Genomic DNA, 16,443 nt, shown 5'->3' on the forward strand with positions numbered 1-16,443 from the left:
GTGCCTTATATAACGGTACTAAAACCTCCTTATCCCTACTGGAAATACCTCTCCTGTTGCATCCCAAGACGACATTAGCTTTTTTCACAGCCATATCACATTGGCAGCTCATAGTCATCCTATGATCAACCAATACTCCAAGGTCCTTTTCCTCCTCCGTTACTTCTAGTTGATGCGTCCCTAGCTTATAACTAAAATTCTTGTTATTAATCCCTAAATGCATGACCTTACACTTCTCACTATTAAATTTCATCCTATTCCTATTACTCCAGTTTACAAGGTCATCCAGATCCTCCTGTAGGGTATCCCTGTCCTTCTCTAAATTAGCAATACCTCCCAGCTGAAGTAGATTCATGGGGGATGAGGTTGTAGAGTTTCTCTGAGTTGTTTGAGGAAGGATTTTGATATCCTTAACTTCCTGGATAAATTGTAGTACGGGATCTTCTTTGAGTTCTTTATAGTTGGAGGTCATGGAGAGTTGTTGGTTGGCCTGGCAGGGCCGTCCTTGACAAACACAGCATACTCTCCTGGCTCTTCCTCTCCCTGTTCTGACCCTTCCTGCTGGTTCCCACAGTTAGCTGCTGCAGCCTGATGACTCTTACTCCAGAGGGGATCTAGTAACTTAAAAGTGAAAAAGCCTTCAGCCCTCCAGACCTATGAGCAGAACACTGAAACTGTTAAAGAGCCATTCAAGTGGTAATGAAGCCATTTAACAGGCCTTTGCCAACCCACAGGGGTGTGTGTGTGTATGTATATGTGTGTGTGTGTATATATATATATACACACACACACACATATACATCTGGCATGCAATGGAAAACATACTACAAAAAAACACCTCTTCTGCAATTTCTTTTTAAAGAAAATGTTTTGTTTTTTTCTCCAAATGCTATCTGCTTCATTTGGGTTCAGGGATTTGGCTGGAAGAGGGTGAGCAGGGTGGGGGAGGGAAGAGAATAGGGGGACAATAGGGAGAGGGCGGGGCCTGGGGCAGAGCAGGCGGGGCCTGGGGCAGAGCAGGAGTGGAGTATGGGTGGGACTACAGGCAGAGGTGGGCTGGGGAGCTAGCCTCCCCATGTGGCAGCTTCACCCACTGCCCACACCACCAGGTAAAAGCAAGTTGAGTCCTGTACACCTAGTGCACACTACGGTCCCCTTAGGCAGGGGCCATATTCACAGAGCTGAATATACCAGTGCCGCGCATTCTGCGTGAGAGAGAGGGTACTGGGGTCTCTGCGGGGAACTGTGACTTACCGCCACCATGAAGCAGGCCAGATGTCTCGGTATCCTTTGCTGCCTCCCCCCTTCACCCCGGGTTGCGAGCCCAGGCTGCCGTCGGGCATAGGGGCACCAGTTTAATATTGCGTAGGGCCCCATAAATACTAAGGACGGCCCTGTGGCCTAGCTAATGTACTCATCGCAGTTGGAGACTATGATTGGGGGTCCTCCCCTTTGTCTGCTAATTTGATCAGCATCTGGTGGTAGAATTTTCTGCATAGCTGTCCTCTCAGCAGTGGGGAGATTGTGGTAGATGTGATGTTTCAGGATTTCACAGTCAATCAGTGTTATGATCAAGAGTGTGGTTTTTGATGTCCAGTCAGATTCTTTTTTCCTATAACTGTTGGTGGGAACATGGTAATCGTGGGTGACGACATTGTTGTGAAAGATTTCTTGTAGTTCTCCACGTGTTAGTATGGTATAAGGTTCTGTTGGGGCACAGAAGACCAGTCCCTTGGAGAGTACAGATAATTCAGCTCCAGTTGGGGGTAGTCTTGATAAACTGATGACCAAGCTTCTTAGCTCAGGAACCTTTCTCCCAGTATCCAACAAGTACTTCCCTTGTTGCTTTAGGTGCCACCAGTGTGATGGGAATGGGGAGAGAGAGGGTCCTGACCTAAGGAGCTTGGTCAGTAAGACCACTGAAAGTGAGAAAACTTTACTTCGAATTTAACACAATTTGAGTTACATGCTAGCTGTGTTTCATGTAATCATTTCTGACTTTTATGCCTCATTACTTGTACTCACTTATTAACTACAAAGAGATTTTAACTGTACTTTAATTTAAACACACTGGATTAGATAAAATAAAGTGTCTGGGAAACACTATTTGGGGTGGCAACTTGAGTGCATATTATTTCTATTCTAAGAAATAATGGACTTTATATGATCTGTATTGTCAAGAAGAAAGTTGGGCAATATAGGACATACATGTCTGGGGGGAAATCTAAGATTGGGGGTGTGTTGGGGTCACCTTGTAGTATAACCAAGGCTGGTGAGAGCCAGAGTGTGATCCAAGTGTGGCTGGCAGGCTGCAATGGCACACAAACACTCATGTGTGGCTGGAAGGCTGTTTGTGAGGAGCCCAGGTGGGAACTCCTTCAGCAAGGCAATGCAAAGCACCCAATGTTGCAGGGCAAGCGTGAGACAGCTGCTCATAAGTCTGGATTGTAACCTGATATGTCACAGGCATTGAAGGAACAGAAGTTCGACATCATGTAGAGTCAAGCACGAGGGTTTATTACGCACAGTGCTGGCAGAGTGTCCCTTCGCTTCTTAGGCTCAGTGAGATGCTGCTAAACAATTGATTTATGATAGGGTGCCAATGGGTGGAGAGAAGTGACTGGGTGGGAATTCCCAGGACCCTGGATACGTTCTAGCAGCAAGACAAAATTAGCACAACAAGCCAATAGTCTAAAAGATTCCATAATGGCTCTGCCCGTAGCTCAGGTTAACATGTTAGCGAATACACAGGGGTTATCCCTCAAAATTCTCCTCTTGCAATGTGTAAGTTATATCCTGATTTCAGGTCCATAGAAATGACAGTGGCTCTTTCCAGACAGGTTCGCCCACAGCTACATTCTTGGAGGGTCTTAAAGCAAAAAGAACAGTAAACAGTACACAGCAATGACAATCATGTATGATTTACCAATGCATTTCTGCGAACTAGGATTGGCATCTGTGAGAGACGGATGCCATAACTCATGACGTCATGTTAGGCCTCTCCCTAAACCCTGATTAGCATTCGGGGAGTATGTACAGTTATCTCCTCCTGAACCAGGGAGCAGACTTCAATGCCCCTCTCAGCGAGTTCTGTGTCTATAACTCTCGATAAGCCTCCCAATTACTGCTCTCCACCTGGAGTTATGCTGTCTCAGCTTATTTTATGTATAGTTGAACAAACAAAGTTGCTTCCTGCTTATCCCAGCTTTTCTTTAGCAATGTATTGTCCATTGTTAATCAGGCCTCATGCCGCAGGCCGTGGAGTTTGGGCTTATGTGAAAGATTCTTAATAGACTCAGTGGTCAAGATCTTGCATACAGTCACTCCCCAGGTTATGCAAACCCGACTTACACAAATCTGCACTTACAGAAAAAGTTCCATAAGCTAGAAATAGGATGGGTTTGGGGATTTTTTTTGGCATAATGGTCAGATACGTTTCCGACTCTTGCAAAATCTGAGTTACGCAAGTGTTCCGGAGCAGAATGCTTGCGTAAGTTGGGGAGCGTCTGTAAATATTATTGGGATTTTGGCTCTTCAGCCATGTTGATTCTTCCCCAGTAAATCATATTAATCTGTCTCTGAGAATTCTCTTTACAATTTGCATGGTACTGATGTTAAGCTTACTGGCCTGTAATTTCCAGGATCATCTTTGGAGCCTTAGGTTTTTTAAAAAAAAAGTAGCTATTCTCTAGTCATCTGGTACAGAAACTTATTTAAGTGATGTTACATACCACAATTAATAATTCTGCAATTTCATATTTGAGTTCTGTCAGAACTCTTGGGTGAATACCATCTGGTTCTGGTGACTTATTACTGTTTTATCGATTGTTCCAAAAATTCCTCTATTGACACATCAATCTGGCACAGTTCCTCAGATTTGCCTTCTAAAAAGAATGATTCTGGTGTGGGAATCTCCCACATCCTCTGCAGTGAATACTGATACAAAGAATTCATTTAGCTTCTCCACAATGGCCTTGTCTTCCTTGAGTGCTCCTTTAGCACCTCGATCATCCAATGACTCCACTGATTGTTTAGCAGATTTCCTTCTGATCTACTTAATTTTTTGCTGTTAGTTTGAGAGTCTTGCTCGTTGCTCTTCAAATTCCTTTTTTTGGCCTGCCTAATTATACCTTTACACTTCACTTGCCAGAATTAATGCTCTTTTCTATTTCGTCAGTAGCATTTGACTTCCAGATTTTAAAGAATGTATTTTTGCCTCTAACTGCTCCTTTTACTCTGTTCTTTAGCCATTGTGGTATAATAGATATTACCTCATCAACCTTGTCTCTCATGGTGTGTTTTTTTTGTGTGTTAACATTTGGGCTTGGCCAGAGGTGTTGCATGGAGGGTCAACGAGCATGCTCAGTAACACTGCTGAAGTTGGCTTCCCTCACTCTGCATCCCTCCTCTCCCCCCCCATCCCACTATTGGCAGGTACAGGTCATCTCTTGGCTTGGCAATATTGCTATGGTACAATCTCCAGTGCTCTGTCTACATTGAAGCTTCTGTTCGGTGTTTTTTTAAAAAACAAAAAAAGAGTTCCCTCTTTTTTTATTATAATACATGAAAAAAGCTCTGTGCATGACTGGTTCATTTCAGTTCTTCCACAGTCAAACCAGGTGGCTGGGATGCCTTCAGTTTCTCAGCCTTCTCCTTATCTGTGATGAGCAGAGTGTATAGGTCAGCGATCAGCAACCTGCAGCACGTGTGCCAAAAGCAGCACGTGAGCAGACTTTTACTGGCATGCTGCTGCCAGCCGGGGTCCTGGCTGCCAGTCCTGCTCAGCCAGCTGCCTGCCTGGGTAAATAGAACCCCCAGGGGGCTGAGCAGGGCTGGCAGCTGGGACACCAGCTGGCAGGAGCCGGCGGAACCCCAGACCAGCAGCGGGTGAGCTGCTGCCGGTCTGGGGTTCTGTCTGCCACCCCGCTCAGCCTGCTGATGGTCTGGGGTTCCAGCCGTCAGCCCCTTGCCAGCTGGGGTCCGGGCCATCAGCCCCGCTCAGCCTGCTGCTGGCCTGGGACCAGCATGGGCTCCACTCACCTCGCTGCTAGTCTGGGGTTCCAGCTGCCAGTCCCCATGCCAGCCAGGGTCTGGGCCTCCGGCTCTGGTCAGCCTCTTGCCAGCTTGGGGTACTGGCAGCCAGCCCAGTGCTCTACAGCCCTTATCAAAAATTACACTACAATTAGCTTAAAAACTTTGTATATTACAGTAATAATGTATATAATGTTAATAAATACATAGGTTTGATGAAAGTAGTTGTACTTATGTGCCTGTGCTTAATTTTGGTGTGTTTGATGATTTACCTTCTTAAAGTCTCACGTCTCACCCCCAGAAGGGGCATTTTGCACCCCCCAGGGGTGTGTGCACCCCAGGATCTGCATTTTAATCTAATTTTAAATGAAGCTTCTTAAACATTTTAAAAACCTTGTTTACTTTACATACAATAGTTTAGTTATACAATATAGACTTAGAGAGAGACCTTCTAAAAACGTTAAAATGTATTACTGGCACATGAAACCTTAAATTAGAGTGAATAAATGAAGACTCAGCACTCCACTTCTGAAAGGTTGCTGACCCCTGGTATAGGTAGGTACTGGCTTCAGCACACCTTGAATTTCATGGTCTTTTGATTCTTGATCTTAACAGATTTTGGATCCTTCCTCCTGGCTGTGAGCAGGAAGTCTTTAATTTCTTCAGTTTTGTGTGGCACGGCAATGGGCCAAGCTCTAGGCATTTGCTGCTCAAGCAGCCACAGACATGATGGTAACCTGTAAGAAGAGGAGTGGTGTGAAGACATTGCAAAATATTAGTGTTCTCACTGGACCACTGAGTGAGTTGAAACTGCAGCAGTGGTGAATTATGGATCACCCTGAAAACATATGTTCAGGGTTGGGTTACATTCCAGAAATGCATGCAATGAAGTCCCTGTTTAACTTTCAGCTGTAATATGAACAAACAAACAAAAACAAACTTTAGTTACTGTGATTTGCATTGTAATGGTTTACAAAGAAAAGGAGATTAGAGCAGGTTCACATGCCACATAAGTTAATTGGTTTTCATCAAATAGTACAAGTGGCTTAGGCCTTGTCACTGCCACTTTACAGCGCTTCAACTTTCTCGCTCAGGGGTGTGAAAAAACACCCCCCCGAGCGCTGCAAGTTTCAGCACTGTAAAGTGGCAGTGTAGACAATGCACCAGTGCTGGGAGCTACTCCCCTCATGGAGGTGGGAGCTTCTATAGCTCCCAGCACCGGTGCCGTGACTACACAGCCACATTAAAGCACTGCTGCAGTGAAGACATGCCCTCAGTATTTGTGTGTAACTTCCTAATACTAAACGACAAGTTAACTTCATTAGTTTAATCTTCTAACTCTACATTGTTTAAATGTTTAACATTTAAATTTCTTCCTTATGGATTTACTCTAAATTTTCAGTTTAACCACAACTGACTTTTCTCCTCAATGTGTGTTTACCTTCCCACCTCTCTTTTTTCCCCCCACAAACAAACCGCATTGGAAATTAACAAAACTTATTTACTTGCTTGGTTCTGCGCAATCGTTTATTATATCAGCACAGCTTCGCACATAGATTGTATTAATTAGCTGCTGCTTTCATGGCTAGCAGAAGGAATGGCAAGGACACAATGTGTAGGTCCTACATAAACAATATTTCAGAATGGTAGCACTCTTTTCTTCCTTCTTATTTAAGTTATAGCTTTGAAACGCACATGTGTGCACACAACCTGGGGAAAATTTCTGACTCTTAGTGTCCACTGAGAGTCCATCACAATCATTTGTCTAGCCGGGGATTGTGGATTTGGAAAGATATATTCATCTAATGTAACACCATTGACTTCAGTGATGCATTTGAAGCTTGGGGGGGGGGGGGGTTGGTTTTTTGGGTTTTTTTAATTTTTTTTTTGGTTTTACTCTTATACATGCAGCCCACAAGTCATGTGTGCTATAGCTCTTGCCGGTTATATTATACTGGCTCAAAAAACCATCTCAGGACTAATAGCTTTTACATTTATTTTGAGCTTTCACCTATTGTCATCAAATGTCACCAGTGTTGTGCTCAGCTCTGTTGTATGTTGATAACAATCGGCTGCATGTGTGTGTTCCATCTATATGCTGCCCCAGCTCTGCAGATCACTGACACAGCAGACCTCGAGAGAATCCCCAATGAACACAGACTCTGATAAGGTACGAAGGCACCCGGCCAGGCTTACTGCCAAGCAAAACAGTCTCTAGCTCCCCAGATCAGATAACTACAGTTCTGCTAGTACATATGTGCTCCCTGACAATGGACCAGCTCAGTCATTGGCAGGACTTACCACTGCCCCCTAGGCCAGTCAAAGACCACTCTTCAAGGGTACGCTTTTATACACCTGTACAACCAAGTTACACGTTGCTCCTGACCTATAGAGATGCAACCCCTCTACATGTTAGGGTACCACCTCTCACCTTGTACATGTTGGTTCAAACAAAACAACTCTCTCATATTACCCTCCTGCTGCAAACTTTAGGATGGGTCAGTCTGTTCCTTGTTATCTATGTGGAATGTGCTTGTATCATAATGTTCCGGTACCATTCCTGGCACATGTTTATATTACTAGTGCGTAGTACCTGTTTTTGGGTATGTGTATAACTGCAATGTCAGTCGCCTTGCCAGCTTCTGTGAGCAGGGCCTCCCTCTGGCGCACAGCTTAACTTTGATTTATGCTAGCAAAGTCTTGACCATTACTTTAGTTCAGGGCTTGGGTCTCATACCAGGCCTCTGATACAAGGGCTTATGTTTCAGGGCCTCCTCTTACCACACCCATTACCTGCATATAAACATGTTTATCCTAATCTTCACTGCAGAGGCTGTACGGCCAGGGTCCATCCAGGGCGTGGCGATGATTATTTTCTGGCCATGCCCCCACGGTTGCAATGCCACTCATTAACATTCAGAAGGGATGGGTGTAAGGGTGCATGGGCCAGGAGGGTCAGGCTGCTGCTGGTGGTGGTTGGTGCCAGAGAGGGGAAGAGGAGGGTCAGGCAGAAAGGGCAAAACTGACCCTCCCAGTTTAAATGGCCTCCTGCTGCTCCTCCTACACTGTATGGTCAAGATAATAACATCTTTCTAGTTTGCAACTTGTATCCCTTAGCTTTAGATCCAGGATAACTTTATTCTGTAAAGGAGAAGCTGTCTTTTCCCCTTCTCGACTGCAATTCTACAAGTGGGAATGAATAAACGCACGTCACAGAAAAGGGCAAAGGCACCCACATTTCAAAAGGAAATAGACTGGGTATAAAAATGCCCTTCACTCTTCCTACATATTTTGCATGCTATCACTTTTTAATTTGCTGCCTTAAACCACTGCCCTGCCGCCCGTCACCCAAAGGCATGCTTTTTCTGCCTTCAGTTTCGATTCTTCTTTCCAGCTGGATGGGAGGAGGAGCCTGATCCGCCCACGAAACCGAGCGAGCGGACGGAGAGGCTGCCTAGTCCGGTTTTAGAGTGGCAGCCGTGTTAGGCTGCCTAGCCAGTAACCCCCTGGGCTCGAGAGCCAACATGTCTGACCCCGCGGTCTGCAGCTTCATTACCAAGGTCCTGTGTTCTAACGGGGGGCGGCTGGAGCGCAGCAAGATCCCCCAGCACGTTGAGCTCTCCGAGCAGCAGCTGGAGGAGATCCTGCAGGATGTGGGGCACGAGAGGTTTCTGGTGCACGAGGAGGGGGGCTGCCGCTGGGTGCTGGCTGTGTCCCCGCTGCGGCTCTGCGTCCGCAAGGAGTGTGAGGGCTGCGAGCGCCTCCACTTCTGCAAGCTCAACCTCATGGGCAAGTGCAACTTTGGAGTCCGGTGAGTGAAAAGGAGGGGAAGGGAGGAGGCTGGCACCGGGGGCAACACTGGGGGAGGGAGTAGGGGGACAGGCACTAAGGTGCAAGGAGGGGGAGGGGAAAGAAGCAGGGGGCTGGTACCAGGAGCAATAGTGGAGGGACGGGGTCGGTTAGGCACCAGGGTGCAAAGTGACCGGGGGGCAGAGGATCTCTGGCAACACAGGCAGAGGGCCTGGTGGTTTGTGCCTTGCACTCCTGATACTGTACTCTAGGCTGGTGGGGCATGTAACTAATGAACCCCTGTGGTTGCACTGAACAAGGGTGGATAAAAATCGATTATTTATATACATAAAAATCAGGTCTTTTTTTTTTTGTTCAAATATATTTCTTTTTTAAAATACAAATATTTGAAATTATGATCCTATATTAAGGCCCAAGTATAATCCGTTGATTTAAAGTTAAGTAACAAATAATGGTAAGCAGTGCATGTTTGCCACCGAAGTTTTAAAGAAAGTCAGATGGACTAGACCAGGGGTTCTCAGCCTTTCTTTCTGAGGTGCTCCCTCCCCCCTTCCCCCATGCTATTAAAAACTCCACCACCCACCTGTGCCACAACATCTGTTTTTTGCATATAAAAGCCAGGCCTGGGGTTAAGGAGTAGCAACCAGAGCAATTGCCTGGGCCCCCAAACCACAGGGTGCCCCCACAAAGCTAAGTTGCTCAGGCTTCTTGCTTCAGCCACAGGTGGCAGGGGCCCAGGGCATGGCAGGGCTTAGGCTCTCTGCCCTGGGCCCTAGGTAGTCTAATGCTGGTCCTGCTTGGTGGACTCCCTGAAACCTACTCCCCACAGGGCCCGAGACCCTGGTTGAGAAACACTGGACTGATGCCCTCACGAGGTCCCTTCCAGCCCTACATTTCTGAGATTCTGTGAAATCCTTGAACAGGGGCACCATTTCAGATTTTGGTGGGGGAGAGTGCACAACTTTAACTATGATTCCAGAGGCTACTTGGGCACCTGAAAACTCGTTTTTTTTGCAGATAACTTAGATACAGTGCTCCTGTCAGATAATTTCTAATTCCTATATAAAGAAAGAAATAGAAAATTAAATAAATAAATATTAGATCCACTCAGCTCTAATAATATTCTGTCCATTCACTTAAGGGACACTGGTTAGGTTTAAAAATGTAATGTATATTCTTACTTTGTTACTAACTCTTGAATGTAACAATTGTAGAAAAATCTAGGTTACTTTGTATGACTCTTTTTGCAGTTCATCAAACTTGGAATAGCTCATTTAACTTCTGGAAACATCCTGCTAGGGCATGTTCCCATGAGTTTATACTGCACCTGCCTGGGACTGTAGGGGTTTTACCTCACTACAAATAGACTAGAAACAGACTTTAAACAGGAGTGAAACTCACACGTAGTCTTTCATGATTTTTGAATATTTGGGGTTGGCAATACTATGAATCAGGCTCACCAAAAATCATGAGATTGGCTTTAAAATAATGAGATTATGTAAAAATAATGTTTTTATTTACGTTCTGCTTTTTAAGCCTTTAGGGTGCCCTGGGGTCACATTTTGATGCTTTCTCCACAGCCACAAGGGCTAGAAACTTCATTTTTCTTTAAGAATGAGGGCTGAAATCATCACACAGCCACTTGACTCCAGGAGTTGGGGCTTTAAGCAAAACACAAAAATCATGAGACTCATGACAAAATCATGAGAGTTAGTAACACTATTTTCACTTCTGTTTAAAGGCTAGTCCCTTTCCAGAAGGGCCTTAAACATAACACTACAGTGATTGAGCTGCAGTTTTCACAGGAGAATATTTTAAACCAAACACCTACAAAATTTCATGTTTTAAAGTTGAGGGGGGAAAAATTGAGAGTTCTGAGGTATATCAGGGCCACTGCAGGCAGGAAAGGAAAATAAACAGGCACAAGAGCTCTGGGCAGCTTTTCCTCTTGAAAGAAAGTTGGAGGGTCAAATCTTCTAGTCCTTAATCAAGTAAAACTTTTATCGCCATCAGCGCCTTCACTCATAGATATGTTATCACATGTTCACTGTGATAATATGTGGTCAATAACTATACACTTAATATTTATATATCTGAGCCATCTTATCCAGAGTTACACATCTTGTATGCATTGGCTCCGGAACTACATTTACTGGCATATTCTGAACAGTGCTGAGCACACAGATAGTGCCCAGTGAATAATACAAATCATAACAATAATTTGTTCACTTTATGGACTCTGTGTATACAACTTCTGTTCTTCGTTCTATATGACCTCAGGTCAATGCCTTAGAGACAGAGTTTCAAAGGTTTTTAGGCACCCAAAGAGGCATCTAGTGGGGTTTACAAAGCACCTAACCTTCTAGGCACTTCTGAAAATCCCACTAGGTGCCTGAAAATCTGTCCTTTAGCCTGTGTCCCCATCAGTGCCCCATCTATACAATGAGGATAACAGCACTGCTCTACCTCACCGTGGGGCTGTGATCTAAGGTACTCAGACTACAGTGATGGGGTACCACAGGTATAGAGAAGTTCCCACTCTACTACTGCTATCCCTCCCCTGGGTTTTGGCTCCTTCTTTTCACTCCTGCTCCCTCATCTCCCTCTTTTCTGAATATAAACTTGGCTCAGAGGGCTTAGCTGTATGTCTTCTGAGTCCCCTGCGTTGTCTCTTCAATACCTCCCTCCTCCCCCAGGGATTCCTGGTTTTTACAAAAAGAAAAGGAGTACTTGTGGCACCTTAGAGACTAACCAATTTATTTGAGCATAAGCTTTCGTGAGCTACAGCTCACTTCATCGGATGCATTCAGTGGAAACTACAGTGGGGAGATTTATATACATAGAGAACGTGAAACAATGGGTGTTACCATACACACTGTAACCAGAGTGATCACTTAAGGTGAGCTATTACCAGCGGGGGGGAGGGGGGGACCTTTTGTAGTGATAATCAAGGTGGGCCATTACCAGCAGTTGACAAGAATGTCTGAGGAACAGTGGGTGGGGGGGTGGAAATAGACATGGGGAAATGGTTTTACTTTGTGTAATGACCCATCCACTCCCAGTCTTTATTTAAGCCTAAGTTAATTGTATCCAGTTTGCAAATTAATTCCAGTTCAGCAGTCTCTCATTGGAGTCTGTTTTTGAAGTTTTTTTGTTAAAGAATTGCAACTTTTAGGTCTGTAATTGAGTGACCAAATAGACTGAAGTGTTCTCCAACTGGTTTTTGAATGTTATAATTCTTGACGTCTGATTTGTGTCCATTTATTCTTTTATGTAGAGACTGTCCAGTTTGACCAATGTATATGGCAGAGGGGCATTGTTGGCACATGATGGCATATATCACATAGGTAGATGTGCAGGTGAACGAGCCTCTGATAGTGTGGCTGATGTGATTAGGTCCTATGGTGGTGTCCCCTGAATAGATATGTGGACACAGTTGGCAACGGGCTTTGTTGCAATGATCGGTTCCTGGATTAGTGGTTCTGTTTTGTGGTGTGTGGTTGCTGGTGAGTATTTTGCTTCAGGTTGGGGGGCTGTCTGTAAGCAAGGACTGGCCTGTCTCCCAAGATCCGTGAGAGTGATGGGTCGTCCTTCAGGATGGGTTGTAGATCCTTGATGATGCGTTGGAGGGGTTTTAGTTGGGGGCTGAAGGTGATGGCTAGTGGCGTCCTGTTATTTTCTTTGTTGGCCTGTCCTGTAGTAGGTGACTTCTGGGTACTCTTTTGGCTCTGTCAATCTGTTTCTTCACTTCAGCAGGTGGGTATTACATCCTGTGGGCATGAATCACACATTGTGTGAAAGTTTTTTCTTTTATTAATGTTGAATTTGCCACTGTAGCCCATAAGGCTAGCTTAGCACCATCTTTCAATTTAATTGAATGTCCCTTGTGCTGGTGTTCTGAGGCAGGGCCAACAGACTTTCCTGACCCACGCATTCAGATCATTCATTATGTGATATAACTTTATCATGTCTCCTTTCTAATACAAACACATTCCTTTCAGTCCTTCCTCATGATAGTTTTTCTGTACTCCAGAGTTAGTCTCAAGGACCTTCTCTGAACCCTCCGTATGTGGTGACCTCTACTGCACACAGTACTCTAGATGAGGGTGTCACCAGCACAGCTTCTCCCCAGTTCCAAAATACACCGCCCCATGCAGTGCCTTTCAGGGAGGTTCAGTTTCTTAAGTAAACAGATAATCTTTCAACTCAGTCCTCACTTTCAAGTTTCATCCTGCTCAGGGACCTCTGGCAGCTTCCCACTTCTGACCAGCTCTGCCTCCTCTCTGGGACAGCAGCCCCCTCAGGGCAGCCTCCTTGCTCCAGGCGGCCCACCACAGCTCCACTCTGCTGTAGTTTTCCCACCCCAGGCACAGGTGCATAAGTAAGGGGACTCCTGCTATGTGCTCGCTGTGTCCCTGATATGACTCTGCTTTAGGGTTGCCAACTTTCTAGTCACACAAAACTGAACACCCTAGCCCAGTCCCTTCCCCAAGACCCCGCCCCCGCTCACTACATTCCCCCTCCCCCAGTGGCTCGCTTTCCCCCACCCTCACTTTCACTGGGCTGGGGCAGGGGGTTGGGGTGCAGGAGCAGATGAGAGCTCTAACTGAGGATGTGGGCTCCAGGGTGGGGCCAGAAATGAGGGGTTCAGGGTGCAGGAGCCGGCTGTGGGTTGAGGCAGGAAGTTGGGATGTGGGAGGGGGTGAGGGCTCTGGGCTGGGGGTGCTGGCTGTGGGGTGGGGCCGGGGGTGAGGGATTCAGGGTGTGGGAGGGGACTCTGGGTTGGGGCAGGGGGTTGGAGTGCAGGGGGGGTGAGGGTTCTGGCCTGGGGGTGCAGGCTCTGGGCAGGTGCTGGGGATGAGGGGTTTGGGGTGCAGGAAGAAGCTCTGGGTTTGGGGCGGTCAGGGCTGGGGTAGGGGGTTGGGGCTCGTGGTTGGGGCATGGGCTTACCTCGGGCGGTTCACAGTCTGAGGCTAAAGCAGGCTGGCTGCCTGTCTTGATAGTGGCACTGCGCATGCCCACTGCACCCCAGAAGCAGCCAGCAGGTCCGGGTCCTAGGCTGGGGGCCCGGAGGCTCCACCCACCACTCTCACTTGCAGGCACTCCTCACCGCCCCCCAGCTCCCATTGGCTAGGAACTGGCCAATGGGAGTACAGAGCTGGTGCCTGGGCAATGCGTGGAGCCGCATTGGGGGAGCCCCCCACCTAGGAGCCGGACCTGCTGGCTGCTTCTGGGGTGCAGCAAGGAGCCGGGACTAGCCTGCCTTAGCACTGCAGCACCACTGACCAGACTTTTAATGGCCCGGTCGGCAGTGATGACCACGGTCCCTTTTCGACCAGGTGTTCTGGTCAGCAACTGGACACCTGGTCACCCTACTCCGCTTTCACAAGAAGTGTGCGTGGGCAAGTGCAGTGTTGTAGACAGACCAGTGGTATGAAGTGTAAAGCAATGCAAGAATCGTTTCAGAGTAACAGCCGTGTTAGTCTGTATTCGCAAAAAGAAAAGGAGTACTTGTGGCACCTTAGAGACTAACCAATTTATTTGAGCATAAGCTTTCGTGAGCTACAGCATCCGATGAAGTGAGCATACTGTGGAAAGCACAGAAGATCTTTTTATACACACAAACCATGGAAAAAAATGGGTGTTTACCACTACAAAAGGTTTTCTCTCCCCCCACCCCACTCTCCTGCTGGTAATAGCTTATCTCCTTACAATGTGTATGATGATCAAGGTAGGCCATCTCCAGCACAAATCCAGAGTTTAACAAGAACATATGGGGGGAGGGGGGTAGGAAAAAACAAGGGGAAGTAAGTTACTTTGCATAATGACTTAGCCACTCCCAGTCTCTATTCAAGCCTAAGTTAATAGTATCCAATTTGCAAATGAATTCCAATTCAACAGTTTCTCCCTGGAGTCTGGTTTTGAAGTTTTTCTGTTGTAATATCGCAACTGTCATGTCTGTAATCGTGTGACCAGAGAGATTGAAGTGTTCTCCGACTGGTTTATGAATGTTATAATTATTGACATCTGATTTATGTCCATTTATTCTTTTACGTAGAGACTGTCCAGTTTGACCAATGTACATGGCAGAGGGGCATTGCTGGCACATGATGGCATATATCACATTGGTGGATGTGCAGATGAACGAGCCTCCGATAGTGTGGCTGATGTTATTAGGCCCTGTGATGGTGTCCCCTGAATAGATACGTGGGCACAGTTGGCAACAGGCTTTGTTGCAAGGATAGGTTCCTGGGTTAGTGGTTCTGTTATGTGGTATGTGGTTGCTGGTGAGTATTTGCTTCAGGTTGGGGGGCTGTCTGTAGGCAAGGACTGGCCTGTCTCCCAAGATTTGTGAGAGTGTTGGGTCATTCCTCAGGGTAGGTTGTAGATCCCTAATAATGCGTTGGAGGGGTTTTAGTTGGGGGCTGAAGGTGACGGCTAGTGGTGTTCTGTTGTTTTTGTTAGGCCTGTCCTGTAATAGGTGACTTCTGGGAACTCTTCTGGCTCTATCAATCTGTTTCTTCACTTCCGCAGGTTGGTATTGTAGTTGTAAGAATGCTTGATAGAGATCTTGTAGGTGTTTGTCTCTGTCTGAGGGGTTGGAGCAAATGCGGTTGTATTGCAGAGCTTGGCTGTAGACAATGGATCGTGTGGTGTGGTCAGGGTGAAAGCTGGAGGCATGTAGGTAGGAATAGTGGTCAGTAGGTTTCCTGTATAGGGTGGTGTTTATGTGACTATCGTTTATTAGCACTGTGGTGTCCAGGAAGTGGATCTCTTGTGTGGACTGGACCAGGCTGAGGTTGATGGTGGGATGGAAATTGTTGAAATCATGGTGGAATTCCTCAAGGGCGTCTTTTCCACGGGTCCAGATGATGATGTCATCAATATAGCGCAAGTAGAGTAGGGGCGTTAGGGGACGAGAGCTGAAGAAGCGTTGTTCTAAGTCAGCCATAAAAATGTTGGGAGACTGTGGGGCCATGCGGGTACACATAGCAGTGCCGCTGATCTGAAGGTATACATTGTCCCCAAATGTGAAGTAGTTATGGGTAAGGACAAAGTCACAAAGTTCAGCCACCAGGTTAGCCGTGACATTATCGGGGATAGTGTTCTTGACGGCTTGTAGTCCATCTTTGTGTGGAATGTTGGTGTAGAGGGCTTCTACATCCATAGCGGCCAGGATGGTGTTATCAGGAAGATCACCGATGGATTGTAGTTTCCTCAGGAAGTCAGTGGTGTCTCAAAGGTAGCTGGGAGTGCTGGTAGTGTAGAGCCTGAGGAGGGAGTCTACATAGCCAGACAATCCTGCTGTCAGGGTGCCAAAGCCTGAGATGATGGGGCGCCCAGGATTTCCAGGTTTATGGATCTTGGATAGTAGATAGAATATCCCAGGTCGAGGTTCCAGGGGTGTGTCTGTGCGAATTTGATCTTGTGCCTTTTCAGGGAGTTTCTTGAGCAAATGCTGTAGTTTCTTTTGGTAACTCTCAGTGGGATCAGAGGGTAATGGCTTGTAGAAAGTGGTGTTGGAGAGCTGCCGAGCAGCCTCTTGTTCATATTCCGACCTATTCATGATGACAACAGCACCTCCTTTGTCAGCCTTTTTGA

At 46.4% G+C, this 16,443-nt stretch overlaps 1 protein-coding gene and 1 pseudogene across 5 annotated transcripts in view; one reads left to right on the forward strand and one right to left on the reverse strand.

The window, feature by feature from the left end:
- Nucleotides 1-4,590: 4,590 nt before the first annotated feature.
- LOC140907804 (large ribosomal subunit protein eL38 pseudogene) lies at nt 4,591-7,883 on the reverse strand (annotated as a pseudogene).
- A 554-nt stretch (nt 7,884-8,437) lies between these two features.
- Nucleotides 8,438-16,443, forward strand: part of LOC140899739 (protein mono-ADP-ribosyltransferase PARP12-like) — a 58,883-nt gene continuing 50,877 nt past the window's right edge. For all 5 annotated transcript variants that reach the window (XM_073315728.1, XM_073315718.1, XM_073315708.1 and 2 more), the window contains exon 1: nt 8,438-8,842. In XM_073315728.1, the coding sequence (XP_073171829.1) occupies nt 8,556-8,842 (287 nt within the window). In that variant the 5' untranslated portion in view covers nt 8,438-8,555. The remainder of the gene's footprint in view (nt 8,843-16,443) is intronic.

Source organism: Lepidochelys kempii, chromosome 1, assembly GCF_965140265.1.
Source record: "Lepidochelys kempii isolate rLepKem1 chromosome 1, rLepKem1.hap2, whole genome shotgun sequence".
NCBI lineage: Eukaryota > Metazoa > Chordata > Testudines > Cheloniidae > Lepidochelys > Lepidochelys kempii.